At 34.0% G+C, this 19,863-nt stretch overlaps 1 protein-coding gene across 1 annotated transcript in view; it reads right to left on the bottom strand.

Moving 5' to 3' along the window:
• Positions 1-1,612: 1,612 nt before the first annotated feature.
• LOC123656834 (testis-expressed protein 2) overlaps positions 1,613-19,863 on the bottom strand; it is a 34,183-nt gene continuing 15,932 nt past the window's right edge. Inside the window, exons 8-21 of the mRNA XM_045592453.1 lie at positions 17,915-18,124; positions 17,043-17,116; positions 15,680-15,873; positions 14,766-14,887; positions 14,171-14,330; positions 12,723-12,848; positions 11,621-11,722; positions 9,480-9,638; positions 5,807-5,996; positions 4,399-4,499; positions 3,632-3,753; positions 3,120-3,204; positions 2,482-2,621; positions 1,613-2,198 (exon numbers count right to left, since the gene is read on the bottom strand). Coding sequence (XP_045448409.1) covers positions 2,006-2,198; positions 2,482-2,621; positions 3,120-3,204; positions 3,632-3,753; positions 4,399-4,499; positions 5,807-5,996; positions 9,480-9,638; positions 11,621-11,722; positions 12,723-12,848; positions 14,171-14,330; positions 14,766-14,887; positions 15,680-15,873; positions 17,043-17,116; positions 17,915-18,124 — 1,978 coding nt within the window. The 3' untranslated portion in view covers positions 1,613-2,005. The remainder of the gene's footprint in view (positions 2,199-2,481; positions 2,622-3,119; positions 3,205-3,631; positions 3,754-4,398; positions 4,500-5,806; positions 5,997-9,479; positions 9,639-11,620; positions 11,723-12,722; positions 12,849-14,170; positions 14,331-14,765; positions 14,888-15,679; positions 15,874-17,042; positions 17,117-17,914; positions 18,125-19,863) is intronic.

Here is a 19,863-nt window from a genome sequence, read left to right as displayed (position 1 = left end):
ACTGAACACTTCATAAGCCTTTCGAATATATTTTTACCCCAAGGCAGTGAGATATGAGTTTAAGAAACTAAAATATGACGGATAAAATTACAATTTCTTACGGTTGCAATGTTATAGAAGATATATTTACGTATGTATTAAATTTGGAATTATTGTCAAAATTGTTATCCCTAGGAAGCTCAGATGAGTTTATTTGTATTTATTATTTTATTAATAAAATTTCAAATAAATATACAGGAAAAAATATTATAATCGATTAAAAATAAAGAGCTAAAGCATATCTTCTTACTTTGTAATGTTTCGACATTAATAAAATGGGTAAAAATTTAATAATAAAGTAAATAATAGCTTTTCTATGTGTGTCATTGTAAAGTACACACAATAACAAAATCTTAAAGAAATAAAAATATTTAAAAATAAGAGAAAGTGCTTAAATGAACAATAAACAAATTTAATATATATTACACTACTTTTACACAACTGAAATCATAACAAAAAAGTTAAATCTAAGTTCTATTTAACTATTTCTATATTCATTTTACTATATTTGTAAATAATTTTAATAGAGAACGTTTTATAAATTTTAGACCATTCTTCTTGAACATTCTATTCAATATATATCTCGATACATATATTTACATTGTCTTGATTTCGTTTTCGAAGTCTTTTGAGCTTAAGATCGTAAAATATATTTGAAATGTTTGACGCTTTAATTATTTTAACTCATACCTTCAGAAGGATTTTTATTACATATTTGGTTTTCATATCATAAATCTAAGTATAGACGTTTTATTAGTAATTAATAAACAACTAATAGACGACAATAGTAACTTCACAAATAAATGTCAAATACAAATATTATTTTCCACCTGCACACAGAGCGTAATAGTAATTCGTAGGTAATAGGTATAGGTTTATTACATATTAAAATAATAATGTGATAAAATAATAATAACAAAAAAAACACATTCAATTAATTAATATTCCTCCCAATTTAAATAATTTCACGTAACAAACACACTTAATATGTAAATTATATTCATAAGGATATATGAGGTATGTATGCGACGACTTTGATGATTTTCGAGTTTAAAATTTTATCATTTCTAGTTTTTAATAATCACCATTTCTAATACTGATTGAATATTTTCCACATATACAAGAAACGGGAGCCGATTATGATGAACAACAAGATTTTAGGCTGTTTTTATACAGAGATCCAAAATTTTATAACGCTTGTATGTTACATAAGCGACTTTACCAAACCGGTACATCGATACTTACGATATACTATCCGTAATTATATAACAATCATCTTCAGTCAGCGTCATAGTAAAGAGTTTTTCATAACGATTATAGCAAAATCCGCAAGTTCAAGAAAAGCGCGGTAAAACACGACAACGGGAAGTAACCTCGTACTTTTTTCATTCAGTCCTGCATTTTAATAACTATCTAACACTCATTTCATTGAGCTTCAATTTAGATCAAATAATAACATCGAATCGTTGATAACGCAGCACCTACCTAGAATCTTCCAGAACAATTGAGTAGTAGGAGTAGGTGATAAAGTGTGTTTTTGTAAACTGACATTAGGAGGCGTCATTTTTTTTTTTTCACAAAACTAATTGACAAAACGAATTGGCAAAAGTAAAAAAAATTAATAGTATGTCAAAAACGGTTTCAACTGAACAAAAATTAGAATTTACTTCATTAAAGTTAGGTTTTTTGGCCACTTTTTTATTAGTTTTTTCATACAGCGACTTTTTTTCAAGTAACCAAATAGTATAGAATATTTTAGAAATTCTTTTTCATTTACCAACTCGACGATAGGTGTAAGTAAGAATATTATACGTCTGCCACTTTAGAAAGAACTAGAATTTTTTCGAATTTTTCGATGAAACGGATTGATATAGTTGGCGGTTATCATTGTTTCAAGATGGCATGTTTTCATTAATCAACGCGCTAAACCCTCGATTGTTCTAGAATATTCCTTCTCCATACAAACCTATCTCTCGAACTCGACGGGCGTGGGCGTGAGCACGTCTATGATGATGTCCTCCATGTTGGGCAGTACTAGAACTTTCTCGAACTCCTTTGTTAGCTTCTGTTCGATCCAGTTGGAGATGTGGGCGAAGCGGAGTGTTCGCGCGCCCACTGCTGGGCGCGCCTTTAGAACTAACTGCGGGTTGGTAGAGAATCTGAAATAAATGTGGTTTATTTCTTCATATAGATTTACAATAAAGAAGTCGGTAGGTAGGTAGTATTATGGTTTATAATGTAGTTAGTTGTCAAAAGGCAAACTCAAAAGATTGGTTTAAGGTTTATCATTTCGAATTGATTAGAAACGACGTATGATACGCGTCTTTTCTACACAAGTCTGTTGTATGTATAACCAAACGATGACGATTGTAACTGTAATTTTATATTTTATAATGAATCTACAGATATTATACAACATACTAAAAAGGTAATATATTTTACCCAATCCAAAGCCTATCGTGTGGCGGTGGGGGCAGGTTGATAGCTAATATCCCTTCTAAGCCATGGACATCCAACTGTAGTTTAATGTCTGTGTTTGATAAGCCTTCCATTGCACGTTTGACGTATTTATAGTCAGTTACCTGGAGAGAATGTTATAACATAGTTACATATGCTCTATATATCTAATATTGTCAATTATTGTGTGTACATTTTGTTGGTAAGTTTTTAAACGACATATTTTGGTAGTTTATGAATAAGCTTCTGTACTGTAGAGAATGCTCTCTCTGATTTTCGTCTCCGTTCAAGACAAAACTTATAGAAGGGCTCCATTTGTATATATTTAAAATAATGGTCATCATGTTGCATGTGTTCTCGTGGTTTAATATTATACAGACTTTATATGACATGTAAAAAGCCATTTCAGTTTGATTTCTGCAAACTTATTGAGTTTTTCGCTGATACTACTCTCATTTGTTGTTTACTGCACATTTATATGGATTTGTACAATATGTTATTTTTGTACTAAATATTTGCATTATCATATTTTCTATATTTTCGATTGATGTATTAGATTCTCGATATAAATTAAGGTTATTTAATTTAAATATCAAATAAGTGACGCAAGGTTTTATATTCACCTGTTGGAAGTATTTGTTAGTTGCTATCTTGTCAACCATTCGTAGAAATTTTTTCTTCGAAGAGCCACCTTCATTCGTTGACGATCTGTAAGAATAAAGTCTCGATTAATTGTAATTTTACACAATGTTACGCAAGCATGGTATAAAAGCATAAGTTATAATTTATGTTTGTGTTTGTCGGTGTGTACACGCTTGCGTATGTGTTCGTCCGTGTGTACACGCTTGCGTATGTGTTCGCCAGTGTGTACACGCTTGCGTATGTGTTCGTCCGTGTGTACACGCTTGCGTATGTGTTCGTCCGTGTGTACACGCTTGCGTATGTGTTCGTCCGTGTGTACACGCTTGCGTATGTGTTCGTCCGTGTGTACACGCTTGCGTATGTGTTCGTCCGTGTGTACACGCTTGCGTATGTGTTCGTCCGTGTGTACACGCTTGCGTATGTGTTCGCCCGTGTGTACACGCTTGCGTATGTGTTTGTGCGTGTGTGCGTGCCTGTGCGTGTGCGTACGTACACGGTGTCGGCCAGAGCGACGCTCTCCGCGCTGTCGACGGGCTGCACGGGCGGGCTCTCGTCGTCGCTGCTCGACTCCGCCGAGTCCTCCACGTCCGAGTCGTAGATGGCTGGTTTTCTCCTCTGTTACGGGCACAAAACATTTAGAAAACAAAGTTATGCTTATAAATTGTACTACACTGTAACACTTTATTAATGGGCAAAGGCCTACTATCGCATACACTTCCATCACGCTCGGCTGAGGTAGGGCACAGCAGGAATTTCCTGCTCAAAATATGGAGCAGCCCGACTGGGGTAGTACCTCGACCTTACAGAAGATCACAGCAAAATAATACTGTTTTCAAGCAGTATTGTGTTCCTGTTGGTGAGTAAGGTGACCAGAGCTCCTGGGGGGATTGGGGATTGGGTCGGCAACGCGCTTGCGATGCTTCTGGTGTTGTAGGTGTCTATAAGCTAAGGTAATCGCTTACCATCAGGTGAGCCGTACGCTTGTTTGCCGACCTAGTGACATAAAAAATAAATCGGCGCTCCTACTCTCAAACTTGCCATTACCCGAATATAGATATATCGTAATATATCAGCCAGTCAAGTAAATTTCCTAACTAATATTTTCTACATCGCTAAGAAATAAATTAGCTTTAAAATATATTTAGCACTTGAAATATTATGTGTCCTACATGAAGATCTATATTTTAATTTGTTTTAGATTAAAAGTTAATCTTAAAACGTCATTTATTGTATGAAACTTGGTAATGATGGTCTTCTTACTTTTAATTCTGGGGAAACACAACTCGGCATTGATCCTATGTTGACTTCACTTTCGACCACGTTTTCACTGGTACCAAGTATCTGTTCCTCTAATGTGACATCTGCAAAATAAATTATACACAGAATTAGTATGTACACTACAACAAACGATTTTAGTACGGAATTGTATTTTTAGTAAACAAAAAGTAGCAAGCAGTTCATTTATTATTACTTTTTTAACCGACTTCAAAAAAAGGTGGAGGTTATCCAATTCGACCGTATATATAAATACACACACACATATTAATGTATGTTCGGGGATAACCCCATCGTTTATAAACCAATTTTGATAATTCTTTTTCTGTTGGAAAGGAGATATCCGTAGTTTGGTACCATGATAAGGAAACCAGGATCTTATGATGGGATCCCAGAGAAATCGAGAGAAACTCTCGAAAATCCGCATAACTTTTTATTGGGTGTACCGATTTTAATGATTTTTAATTTAATCGAAAGCCGATGTTTATCATGTGGTAACATTTAAATTTCATCGAGATCAGATTACAACTTTTGGAGTAGTTAGACTAGCCCGTTGGCGCAGTTTGTAGTGACCCTGCTTTCTGCTCCGAGGGTTGTGGGTTCGATTCCCACCCCGAGTCTGGGTGTAATATAAATATTTATTTATATATTTATATATGTATTATTTATAAGCATGTTTATCGAAAAAAAAAATATGTAGCTATATACCAGTCGGCTGTTACCTATAACACAAGCATTAAGTTGCTTACTTTAGGAACAGACGACCGTGTGTGTGTTGTGTAGATATTTATTTATTTATTTATTTATTTATTTATTTATTTATTTATTTATTTATTTAATCTTTGATAATGCGTATTTACTTGAGAATTTTTTCGTCTACCTACGTTGTATTACTTGTCGATATAATTGAAGTCGGTTTTTCTTCGCTTGCTTGCATACACAATTATTTTTTAGAAAGCTAACTACATTATTATTTTTATATAACTAGGACAGCAAACAAGCGTATGGCTCACCTGATTGTAAGCTATTAACATAGCTTATAGAAGTCTGCAACACCAGAAGAATCGCAAACGCGTTGCCGAACCTATCCCCAATACCCCTAGAAGTTCTGGTCACCTTACTCACCAACAGAAACACAACACTGCTTGAAAACAGTCCATATTTTGTTGTGTTGTGTACTCACTCTTCTCCTTGAGCTTCATGAGGTTGATCTGCGTGAGGATGGTGATGGTGGCGCCGCCGTCGTACCGCGGGTGCGCGTGCACGTATGTGTGTGTGTGTACTCACTCTTCTCCTTGAGCTTCATGAGGTTGATCTGCGTGAGGATGGTGATGGTGGCGCCGCCGTCGTACCGCGGGTGCGCGTGCACGTATGTGTGTGTGTGTGTACTCACTCTTCTCCTTGAGTTTCATGAGGTTGATCTGCGTGAGGATGGTGATGGTGGCGCCGCCGTCGTACCGCAGGTGCGCGTGCAGCCACAGCCCGCGCGCGTCCACGCCGGGCGCGCCCACGCCGCACAGCAGCGGGCACGCGCCCGCCAGCCGCAGCTCCGTCACCACCAGCGGGGACATGAACGACGGCAGCTAGGGACGACCACCCAGCGGTTTATTATACACGTTCGTCATCATTGAGGGACCATTTGCCGAAATGTATGTTTTGCCACGGACACACCGATTGTTTTTAGTAGGGATGTAACGATACATGAATTTGCCGATACGATACCGATACCGATTATCGAGGAAAATAATCGGCGATACCGATACCGATATCGATGGCTTAGTAATAAATACACCCAGTAAATAAAAAATGATGTACTTTATATGCATAAAACTTATTTATTTTACATAGAATAAGTAGACACTCCATTCTGTAAAGTGTGGCAAAAATGGAAATTAAAAATAATGAAATAAAGGTAAAATATCATATCAACATTTATTTGGGTAACATTTATCAAGGAATCAGATGCTACTTCTATGTTTTAAAGGAAACGGCATTTTATTTATCGTACGTAACTGTATTACAGTCCTCACTTCACTCAAAAACAGACAAAATCATGAATAGCGGCGACGAGACGTAAATTCGCCGAAAAACATTACAATGCTGTGCCAAAACTAAGCAAATACTGACGAGTGACGACCGTTAACCGCATTGCAGTTTGCCGTGGCGCGTCCTTCGCCCCACCCTCTGAGACGGAGTGGCAACGTGGCCGCGAGCTCGTCGTTCTTTTCGCGCGCTTTTCAAACTGTGTATCGGCTGTATTTAAATCGGCGATGCCGATATATCGGCCTGCCGATTATATCGGCTGATATATCGGTATCGGTATCGGTATCGGTATCGGTATCGTTACATCCCTAGTTTTTAGGATAAAATCTGGAGTATTTAGTAGTATAGCCTAGTGAGGCTCACTCACTCTGCGCATTACTTTCGCAAATCACTTTGGGCACTTAAGTTAAATTTAAGTTAATCATTGTTCTAGACAATCTAAAGAGCCACTATGTTGGACTCTATTTTTTATTTAATTCGAGTCTAATATGTTTCTAATATTATTTTCGAAAACTCGATGATAAGCTAGTGCGTTTGAGTTAGTAATCTGGCGGAAAATATCTAGAATCTGAAGGTAAATGGTAAAGCTTTAGATTAGGAAAAACCGAATTTCGGGATCGTGGGAGAAAAAGGGGGAGGAACGCTACCCCTGGTACCACTGTCACACTTCGAAACCTCATGGTTATGGAGATATCCATGGTTAAAGTTTTGAGGTTAGAAGAAGAATTTCGCAGCTTTCACGCGTTATTTTCACATTTTACACGCTATTGTCACATTTCACATGTTATTTTCACGTTTCATAAGTTATTTTCAAAATAAAACGATCTCGACTCCAAGATCAACAAACGATACAACTTACGTTACTCATGGTCCGTTCCGTAGTTTTCACATGTTATTTTCACATTTCGCACATGATTTTAACATTTCACAAGTTAATTTTACGTTTTCACACGGTTTTTTAACAAAAGATACAACATTAGTTGTATCTAATTTAAACCGTGTGTAAACAATAATTTTAACGTCTGAAATGTTAATATCAAGTGCGAAATGTGAATATAACATCTGAAAGCTACGGAACTAAGCATGGTTACCGCAAGTTGTATCGTTTGTTGATTTTGGAGTCGATTACGTACTCTTGTTCGAAAATAACTTAAAGTTGCGAAACGGCGCAGGGATGGCACTCCCCATAGCGCCGGAGCTAAGGTAAAGTCAGACGCGGAGCTCAAAGGTATTATAATAGCCTTAAATTCTTCCTCTAATCTCAAAACTTTAACCATGGATATCTCCATAACCATGGGGTTTCGAAGTGTGGCAGTGTTACCTTGTATAGCTTCCCCTACACCCTCCGCCCCCCAAAAACCCCATAATTCGGTTTTTCCTAGTCTAAAGCTTAGCCGAAAAGATTTAAAAAATAACCATAATGTTAATTTAATCACCCAAAATTAAGTTGAGTATATTCCTTTTTTTGGAAGAGTCTTAGTTGGTAAACAAACCGCTGCCAATCGTAATTCACGTTTTTTCCCCATTTATCACTCACTTTCACAACACATTAGCTTATGGACATTTGTAAAACTCCATTTACTATATATTTCACTAAAAACAAATATCAATTTATCATTTTAAACACACAAAAATTATTTAAATACGGATTTCGAGCGTACAGATAATTAATATTTTTAAAAATGACATTTTAATATCTTTATATGACGCAAATAGGGATGTGGTCATATTTTTAGAGGTGAATATAAATGAATGAACAGCATGAGCGATAAAATAGGCCATGTTCCTTAACTATATTTTAAATTTTCACGAATTATAACTTGTTAAATAATATTACCGTAAAGCGATTTGTTATTAATTTGTATTATGTTATTAATTGTTTTTTTTTTTTATTTATCAATTACTTATGGTAGTGTTCATTGTAAAGGTTTTATTTTATATTATGAATATTTCTGAATATCAATTTCATCCTGAACATTTTTAACGCTATCCCATATAATATTAAAGTATACCACATAGCAACGCCATAAACGTTTACTGTAGTTCACAGGAAAAATTTTCGAGACTTTAGGATGAGACTTAGGATTACCCAATGAGAGCTTCGTGGAGTACAATGTTATTAGTCCTTTTTTTTAGATGTTAGAGAGTGTGCCGCCGGCGCAAGGTTTTTTTTATTCATAGTAAATACAAATAATGTGACAATAATACAAATAATGTGATAATAATATTTAATAGGGTCGACTTTTTTTTTAGACACAGGCGGCCCTATTCTGTTGTAAATTTTATTTTTGGCCTCTTTTTTACCGACTATTTCACATAAACGAAATATAAATTTGTTGCCTTTTATGCTCGATGCTCGATTAATTTTTTTTTTCTTAATTCTGTAACCTCTACTAATTCTTAGCAAAAATATTCAATATATTATTAGGTTTTGAAATAATTTTAGCAATATGTTTAGCGTTAATATTTGAACATAAAATGAATTTTATATTTGTCTATGGCTTATTAATATTGTTCATTCATTTGCTCTTTGTGTCACTTTACTATACTTATAATATTACTCTATTATCTGTGATCGGAAGTACGCCATATTTGTTTACTATTTAAGACTATTCCAAAAAAATAGAATATAGGTAAGTAGTATGTATTCAAGATCTGTGTTTGAATATTTTTTACCGTACTACTGTGTTATAACTTGCCGAAGTTAGTATGAGTTTTGGACAGAAGCGAGCGCTTAGGTTACTGTTTAGCTTAAATCTAGCATAGTTTGTAATATCTTTAGGAAAAAAAAATAAAAAAAATAATATAAAAAAAAATGTCAGCATCGGGCCACATGCTAGTTTTACGCACTAGGCAGTCACAAGACTGTCGATCTGTAGTTTGTATGACAAATCGCCTGTGGTATTAATATAATTATAATGCATATTTAACAAAAGGCATGGGCATTTTGAGCCCGTGGACGTAAATTTTTAAATTAAAAAAAAATCTTTAGGGAACATGTATTGCTTCGTCAGCTAGTTCACCTTGAGCGTGTTGAGTTTCCTCTGGATCCTGTTCTGCAGGCGCGCGGCGGTGTGCGGGTCGCGGGTCACGTCGAACATCAGTCTCGCCAGTAAAGTGTTCATCCACGTCAGCTCTGCGGGCAAGGCTCGACACTCACAGTCCGGGGACGAATTTTGCATCTGTTATAATATTATTATTTTTAATTTTAAGATTATAGTTTACGGGCCGACAGATTGTATCGTTTAAATTCATATAAAAATATAACATTCTTGAATTTGGGATTTCAAGAAGAATTTTGTTTCAAATTTTAATTCTTTTTTTTTTTTTCTTTATAGTAAGATGCCACCGCCGGGGTGCCAACAAGGTCCTATTGTCTAACACAAGACTACGACGTTGAATAGTTACGTGTCATATTTTTTAGGTTTCTTTTTAGTTTACAATAAAAGAATAATTGTAAATATGAGACTCATAATAGTAAAAATTTTGATATCTATTAGATATTTCTTATTAAGAGCCATTTCACAATTTTACGCTCTGCAAGTTTAGGTAAATTTGGTCGCATCGCGCGAGTCGTACGAGCCGCGCGATCTTTGTGCTAGTACGTATAGTGTGACAACCAAAAGACCATCGTGATCATTTTCTGATGTATAATAAAAATTATAACTATGGTATAAAATGTTTTTTACATAATTAATTTGTTAAAAATTTCAAGTATGTTATATAACAACAGTCAATAAATTTAAAATAAAATTAAAAAAATCAATTTTATGAAACAATTTTTTTAAATTTATTTAGTTTTTTCAGTTTACGAATCAATCTAATATTTACGATATGAATAAAAAAGCATTTAATGACATCGACACCGACAAACATATTAATTAACAAATAACAAGACAAACAGATTGAAATGCCTATTTGTATTGATAGTGTGAGAAAAGAAAATTAAATTATACATTTGTTTACAGAAATTATCATTATATTATTTTACAGTCATTTTCGTAATATGTTTATTTTATTTATATTTTATTATGAAAGTATCAAATGCGTTTTATCCGCTATAACAACAGGCGCTTGGCGCGTGTGAGCGAAAGAGACGGCTGCGCAGAATTTGGCGTGGACCTTACCTCTAAGAGCGCTAGCGCTCGACTGATTTACCGGGCTTGATGCGTGGCAATATATACTATCTTTTTATTATTTAATATAAAATGTATTAAAAATAATTACATCTTTTAATTATTTTTTTTGTATTCCTTAATGATGTAAGTTTACTTTGATGAAGATAGTTCGTTAAAATTTCTTAGTTTTCTAAGAGAAATATCGCTTTTAAAATTGTACTTATTTGGAAAATATTCGTAACTTTAAATTTTTTTTATCGTTTAATAGAGATACAAATGGAATAAAAATCTATGATAGTGGACAACAAAATTATATTCCACATATTATGATATTTTTTTAAAATGGTTTCAACGTAGAGGTTATTGAAAAGTAGGACTTCAAAGTATACATTGCGACCGTTTACCCAGGGAGGAGGCTGATGAAAAGGTTAATAATTTTATACACATAATATAAATCAAAATTCTGATCTGAATATGGACTACAACAAAGGTTGCTCTATTATATTTCAAGAATATAAATTACATTATTGCATCCAACACTGAGATTAACGACGTCAAAATATTACAATTTCGCGGATTGTTACCGATTTTTGTGAAATGGCTCTTAAGTACATATGTCACAACTTTTCATATTTAAAACCACTGAAACTAGAGAAATCATTAGTAAAATTTAGTAAAACTGTAGTTTGCGTTTCACAAAAGAATAAAAAATATTAGGTAAGCATATGGATGAAGTTCACAAAAATATATTTTAGTACTTTAGTCAAAAAAATGTTCAAATATACACGGCAGTTTGAAATGAAAACAAAAACAAACGAATTCTGTCACTACTCATAGATGCATATCTCAAATATGTATACTATATCTTTAGAGATTTTATTATCACACAAATGACTATATGATACTCAATAGATAGTACGACTACAATATCTATAATATTTAAGAAAGATTATATCATACTATTTGTAAGTATTTGTTAATAATTAATTACGAGTGTACTATTCTATTTTAAATAAAGGTATTAGATAAACGGTAAAACATCGAACATCGCCTTTCTTTTTCTTCTTGTGCTTGCGCTCATGAGGAGATGGCTCTAACTGGCACATAACGCCTACGTCCATTTTTTGTTTCGTCGGAACTTCGTGCGTCTGTTACATATGTATTATTAAGTAAAGGTATAAACCTATCTTGTTACTAAACTATTGTTGTATTACTAATGGTATATTTATAGTATAATTATGTGGTTTAATTTTCTTTCGCTTGTATTCACAATGTATATAGTTTTTTCTTTGATAATGTTTTCTATCCGCAGGTCAATGTCGCTCAAGATAAGAATTAGTATGTCGATAGTATGTTTGATTTCACGTATCACTTAAAGCAAATAATCTTTAAGTACTGAAATAAATAAAATTGGTAAAGCGCGAATTTATTTAGAAAATTATGTACCATTTTAATTTCTTGGTGTCTTCCATAGATTTTTGCAGAATACTGTACTATACATTTTTTCCAAAAAATAAAAGTATTTTTCTGTACCATTTATTACACACGATGTGACTACCTCTTAATAAGATTATATGATATTAATTGAGGTAGAGCATAGCAGGATATATCCCGGATCTAGATTAGCCCGTCTGGTTAATAAGCTGGCCAGATCTGGGAAGCTATGCTGTGTGATTACGGCATTAAAGAATATAGCCACCCCCTCTCTTCTCTTGGGTGTCGTAAGAGGCGACTAAGGGATAACACAGTTCCACTACTACCTTGGAACTACCTTAAAAAGCCGACCGATGGCGGGATAAACATCCAACTGCTGGCTTTGAAATACACAGGCCGAAGACGGGCAGCAGCGTCTTCGGTGCGACAAAGCCAGCCCTGCGGTCACCAACCCGCCTGCCCAGCGTGGTGACTATGAGCAAAACATATGAGTTCACGTCATTTTTGGCTCGAACTTGTGGAGGCCTATGTCCAGTAGTGGACTGCGAAGGCTGATGTGTGTGTGACAGTTCAGGGAAGGGGTAATCGCATAGCATCAGGGGAGCTGTACGCTTGTTTGCTTACCTAGTTGTATAAATTATATATATATATATATATATATATATATATATATATATATATATATATTTGTGAATAGTAATAAATACGACATACCTGTATGATCTTCTGCATGTACGGCCAGAAAGTTTTCTCATAGGAGCTGAGGCTGAAGCTAGTTGGTGGAGGGTGAGAGATAGATGAGATCGTCACGCCCTCTGTCACCGAGTCGTTTGTTTTACTCTGTTTGACATATGGAACTATTACACATTACAATAACATGTATGTGTGTATGTATGTATATTTGTATATGTGTACCATTTCGCAAACCTATCTTTTTAAATGACTTTTTTATTGGTATTACTGTTTCTTTTTATTTCTATCACAGTAGAATCCCTCAAGGATGTATTTTCTTTCTGATTTTGTACGTCTTAAGGTTGATTGTTAGATAAGCCTGTATAGATTTAAATTCAACCTTTTGCAAAACATTCTGTTTTAGTTGAATAATAAAGTTTAAATAAAATAATATATAATTTACAAATTTGATTGGCGGTTTGACTTTTGATCACTGAGTGAGAACTCTGCGATTGCGTCGGTCGCGGGGTCGATCCTCGTTATGATAAATAATTTTATAGACCTTAGAAATGTTAATCCTAGTCTGGACGTTTGTGCTTTTAATATGTGTTTTTAGACACCTAATAAACTATTCTCTATTGGGGTCTTTGTGTTTATTTACCTAATAATAATTAAAAAAAAAAAATGATTTTTAACAAAATTTTGATCAGCTTCGTCATGAGCACGACGTCTATGCAAAAATCTATATCTCTACATACAAACACATAGCAGAAAAAAACCCTTTGCCGTACAATGTTATATTACCAAATTGGGAACTATCCTACTATAGGTACTTGTATCTACTAAGTTAGCTAAAAGGAAGAACAGATAAATTTTACAAAAAATATTGTGCCTTACATATGGGATAAATAAATAAAATAAAAAATTAATTAATTTTACCCAGATTTTATCTAAATTGTCTCGTGCGCCATGAGAAAGAAATATGTCTAGAGAAAGCCTGTATTCTTAAGAGATTTTAAGGCATTTTTTTATATGTAGGCAGTTTACGCTACAATCCTTGTAGGAGAAGATTCCTCCCAATTCTTTTTCTAGCAATCGTACGTACTTAGCGTTACAGTAAACTACTATCTACTTAAGAACTCCTACTTTTTGGCAGGCGTTTAATGATTACATTGGAATTTGAATGCAAAGTCGTTTGTAATTGGACATTTTTATAAATAGGGGTTAATCTTAAAATTATTTTTAGGAATTTACATTACTTATTGATACTAAGATAATAGTTGGTTTTTAAAGGAATTAATTTGCTTCCAATTCTCAGAAGAAGCTTTGATAATGTTCGAAAATGTATATTTGAAGGTGACCATTTTTGGAAATTACCTTCTGAAATGTTGTGTATAGGTCAGACTTTTCTTTGCTTAATTTATAGAAGAGGAGTAAATGCAACTAAACGTGACGCTTATATCTAGCTTTTCTAAACGAGCAAGCAATACCTTAGCGAATGCTACAGTATCTTTTTCAGAAAGTTTATATACAGCGAGTTCAACGCCGTCTTTCGTTTCTTGTGCATTGTCACTTGTTGACTTTTCATCAGAGCCGGAGTTGTCCGCTGATGCGTTTGCTTCTGAGATAGCTATCATGATTCGTCGGTACCTGGTAACATACACATATAACACTGAAATTAAAAACTAGCTTTGTAACTAAATTTATTATCCTCACAGTTGTACTCGAATAACTTCCAACCTCTTGTTTTATTTGGTAAAAAAAAAATCTTTAATACCTTCTAAAGTTGTCTATCTACATGACAAGCTTTGTGTCGGAAGGTTTTGTTCTTTTAGTGCGATTAAAACAATCATCAACCTCAACATGCATTTTATATAGAAATTAATAAAAAAAAAATCTTTGACATTGATACCCGTTCAATTGTTTCTAAGATAGGCAACTTAGTCCCTGTTATATAGGTAACAGCCGAATAATTTATGCGTAGCTACATTTTTTTTTCGCTAAATGCATATGATTTAGTATTAAATATAATTCATAAATAAATACAATACAATATAGCTTGAAACGCAGAAATGCATCTCTAACCACTCGTGCTTGTCCCTGCCGGTGCGCGCGAACAGATACAAGTGCGAGTGCTTGTCCTTGGACTGCTTCACGTGCACGCTCCACTCGCCCTCCGCCGCGCCCTCCATCCCCGTCTCGATTTCCTTCCAACATACAACGAAGCTTTAGCCTGTAATATCTCACTGCTGGGTGCTACGGCACTAAAGAATTTAGCCACCCCCTCTCTTCCCGTGGGTGTCGTAAGAGGCGACTAAGGGATAACACAGTTCCACAACCACCTTGGAACTTAAGAAGCCGACCGATGGCGGGATAACCATCCAACTGCTGGCTTTGAAATACACAGGCCGAAGACGGGCGGCAGCGTCTTCGGTGCGACAAAGCCCGTACTGCGGTCACCAACCCGCCTGCCCAGCGTGGTGACTATGGGCAAAACTCATGAGTTCGCGTTATTTTTGGCGTAAACTTGTGGAGGCCTATGTCCAGCAGTGGACTGTATAGGCTGTAATGATAATGATGATCTCACTGCTGGGCATAAGCCTCTCTCTCTTCAGCTGCTCCAATGCTAGTAGGCGGATATATGCCCTTCTATGAGTAACAATAGCTATCAGATGTACATAATAAAAACCGGGATCGAGAGCTTAACGTGCTCTCCGAGGCACGGTAGGGAGACCCACAGACTAACAACCAGACCGGAAATAAATGATTACTTCCACCTTTACGGTCACCTTACTCACCAACAGGAACACAACACTGCTTGAAAACAGTATTATTTAGCTGTGATCTTCTGTAAGGTCGACGTATTACGTCAGTTGGACTGCTCCATGTTTTGAACAGGAAATTTTCTGCTGTGCCCTACCTCAGTTAATTCTTATGATGAACTTGATGGAGTGTTTGTGGAATAAATAAATAAACTCTAACGCATTACTTATACTTACAGTTTCTTCCAGGAATTCCTTAATGCGAGACAGTTCGCTTTCGTCCAAATCTTCGTCATCATCTTTAGTGCTGGTGACAGACTTTGTGGTCAATTCCACTTCGTTTTCGACTAGTTCTTCTTGTTGCGTATTCTTGTCCACTTGACCTTGATTCTCTGGCTCCGTGTTGGTCGATGTGTTGTCTGTTTTCTTATCTGGTAAGATAAATTTATATTTGTCACGATTTGCGATATGAGCGATAACTTAGAACAGGTTTCATCAAAAAAAAAAAAAAAAAGTTAATACATTCTTCCATATAAAACTAAAATATATATAAAAACATATCACGGTAATGTATGTAAGCATATAGTTCCAAAAAAAACTATATTGTATGCCTCGTCCTGACGTAAGTTTGTATATGAAAGAAACTTATAAAAAGTATGTATTAAAGTAATATACACAAAATATGTCCTTGCGTCGGTATATTTAAAAAATAACTGTATCAACATCAAGTGTCGTCCACTAAAAATATGTTTTTGAACTTGAACGGACGAAGAAGTATTTTATTAACAATTAAAAAATTAAATTACTCGATTATATAAATAAACAAAGCCTGAGTGTGAACTAATAATATTTAATAAATTCTTTTAAAAGTTGTTGTCAGTTGATTATGTTTATTGACTGGACAAGACTAAAGTAGTCTGCATTTTCTACGCAATAAGATTATATTTTCAATTCAAGTAGATCAAAAACTATTTGTCGCTTTCCTTTATTAATACACTAACCGACATGGTTCTTTTGGAATTTCTTTATAAATATCTTTATTTTCAAAAAATGAATAAAACTAATCGGAAAGCATAAAAACGAAATTATTAACGTAAAAAGTTAGCGTTCGATTCTTAAACTTGATTTAACTAATATAATGCGTAGGTAAGCCTTAGAAAATATTAGGTATATGTTCCGGTATATTACACAATATTTCTGATGCGATTAGTTTTTCACAAAAACATCTGACAAATTCTATAATAAAACCAGTTTTTGATGATTATATGACGAAAGCAAGCCTTCTTACTTATTACTAAAAGTAATGTGAGAGGAAATGAAAAAAATTTCAAGGTCATTCTTGTTAACCTAGGTATATAAATAAAAATGAATGTCGCTAAGCGCATAACTCGAGAATGGCTCGATCAATTCGGCTAGTTATATTTTTTGTTTCTGAAGTCCTACGGAAGGTTTTAATAAAAAAAAAAAAAACTTAACAGAACGAAGTCTGCCCGGGCAGCTAATAAATTAATATTTATAGCGTTGAGTGACTAATGCTATTAACAATCGTATTATCAGGTTTTAAACGCGCATAGACTAAATATTACTGTGTAAAACTCACCTCTATGCATTTTCCTAGCAAATCTCTGTCGCAGGCCTTCCTTTCCTGGTTCTTTCTCATCGTTGTGTGAAAGGCTACGGTAAAGCAAGCGGAATTTTCATTAAAAATAAATAACAACATCTTTTCATTTATTTGTCAAACCCATTACACTGTAATTGCCTTTGTTTAAAGGCGCAACTCTTAAAAACTACTTTTTCCGATTTTAATTAAATTAATTAAAAATTTTACGCCCACTTTGAGAATAAATTATTTTATTCTCAAAGTGGGTCTCAAGTCCCATTTTTCCACCAACTTCAAAACAACTATAACTTCAAATCAAATTAATTATTGCGAGCTATATTAGCGGAGATTAATAATTATAAACAAGACTTACTATAACCCTCAAGAGTTAACTTGAGACCTGAGCGCAGTAGGTAGTACACAGCGGCGCTCAGGTCTCGACTTAACTCTTACGGGCTACACCTGAACATAAGAATGATTATTGAAAGGCAACTTTATAGTATTTAGACCGAGTATTTTTATTCAAAATAAAACAAACAATCGATTCTAATATAAAAACTAATGTGAAGGATGATTTAAATCGTCCCCCATGCCTCTACGCGACGCAATCATTTTTTTCTGGGTCTCTTACCGCCCCCTTTATACCTACAGCACCCACAAGGGGGCGTTATTGCCCACTTTGGGAAAGGCTGTTATAGACCGTTTATTGAGTGAATTTAGAGGCTATAAAATATAGTAACATACATTCTCTATCTATTTAAATTATTCATACAAACTGTAGATAAGTTTTAATTATAAAGAACACATAAAAAGAAACATGCCTAATTTATGTCTCTATAACATAATATCAATCATCTAATATTACGAAATACCTCTTCTCTTTTCTTCTCCATATGAATTTCTTCTTCTTCTCAGGGCTAGTATTAGTTTCAATGCTTTCAGTCTCTTGCGGTACCTCCTTGCCCTTTTTATCCATTGACTCCGACATCTTCCTCTCAGTTGATGTGTTTTCTTTTTCTAAAACTTGAATCTTCTCCTTTTCGTTCAATATTATGCAAATCGGGTATTTTTTGCTCCATTGCCTGCAGCAAAACATTAAACATTCAGTTACAAGATTTAGGTCAACGAGTCTAGCTATTTAATGGTGTCTAAAATTAATACACTTAAAACAATTTATAGAGCTTTGAATCCAAATATTATTAAACTTTATACAATTGATTTTTTGAAGACATTTTTAAGATAAAATAAGTGGGAATGATAATAAATAGTAAGTTATTTACTAACGAGGACAAATTAAAGTTCTGATCAGTGTTCAATGTACATTATAGCTTTGCTAAAAGTAATGTTAAGAATAAAAAAATAAGTATAGAAATTCTTTAAACATTAACAATTGTTTGATTGGTAAGTATAAGTATGTGTTGTAATTTTGTTTATACACTTACATATGAGTTAGCGTCTTTTTAATTTTGCTTTTGACTACATAATTACATTCCTATAATAAAGTAATGTACTTTAAAGTTTAGTCGTTTCCTATATTGTTGAAATCGTTATAGTGGTACCTAATCGAGTTACATAGCTCAAGCTAATAGTTTTGTTCTATGAATATACCTGAATAAATACACCACTCTACAGATAAGATTAACGAAGCACTTAAAAGGTGACCACAAATATGTATATGTCGTGTGTCGAAGTAAGAAATAACGTCTAAGCATATTTCATACGTATTACGAGTTTCATTTCAATTGATCAATCAAGGCGAAGGTCATAAGTCTTGGTGGCTTTATTAACCGACTCTTATTAGTTTTATTGAGTTGTGTAAAATTGAGAGTAATTATTTAATTTGGTTTAATTCACGTAACAAACTATACTACGCGCTATCTTACCCTATTGCTCGATTTATAGGTAGCCAATTTGAGGCAAAGTAGGTCAACTATAAATACAGGTAGATAATGTTACACGTATATATGTATAATATAGTTCATTCATAATATGTTAATAAATAAAATATTGATTACGGTAATAAATATTCATAAATCAATACAGGCTGGTATTGCTCGCGATCTCTGCGAGTCATGCAACTGGTTCAACTTCATTTCACGGGTGGTAGTTACGGAATAACAGACTAAGGTCAACGACTGTCTATTGTCAAAGTGTTATCTTGTTACAGTTCGTGCTTTTTGAGTTCTAGTTATCTAACTCATTGTAAATTTAAAGACATGATTATTAGTTAAAACACGCCCATACTTTAAATACGGCATACGATTGATGTGTTAATTAAATATTTTTAGAGAAAGTAAAATATTTCGATCGTTAACAAATATGCTCTAAATTCCAGTCTGTCTTATCTATTTCTGTTACTGAAATATTGAGTGTATTTGTATTGATTTTAAATTAATAGTCAACTTAACAAAATTTATAACTATTATAAAATAGAAAAACGAATTCGATAATATTAATATGCAAATATGAAACTAGTTTTAGTGTCTACTAGTTGTAATGTCTTATTTCAGGGTCACGACATTCTGTGTTAGACTTTTTTTGTTTTTAAATTATTTGTAACGAATTTTTTTAGCACTGCTAGTAAATGCGTATCATACGCATCTTCAAACATTGGGGTCAAGATTAAAATATTTACCTACGTTATTGGTTATAGGATATGCAACATAATTGAGTAATTTCGCTTAGGAAGTTAATCTTATTTGGGTAATAGGTAATATATAGTTTTAATAATGTTATTCGGTACTGTGTTTTCTTATCGCTACATTGTAACTTCGCAATTACAAACAGAAATTTTGGCAATGTATATGTAATGTCTGAATAG

The sequence above is a fragment of the Melitaea cinxia genome, chromosome 10, assembly GCF_905220565.1.
Source record: "Melitaea cinxia chromosome 10, ilMelCinx1.1, whole genome shotgun sequence".
In the NCBI taxonomy this organism is placed as follows: Eukaryota; Metazoa; Arthropoda; class Insecta; order Lepidoptera; family Nymphalidae; genus Melitaea; species Melitaea cinxia.
This window is presented reverse-complemented; position numbering and strand designations above follow the sequence as displayed.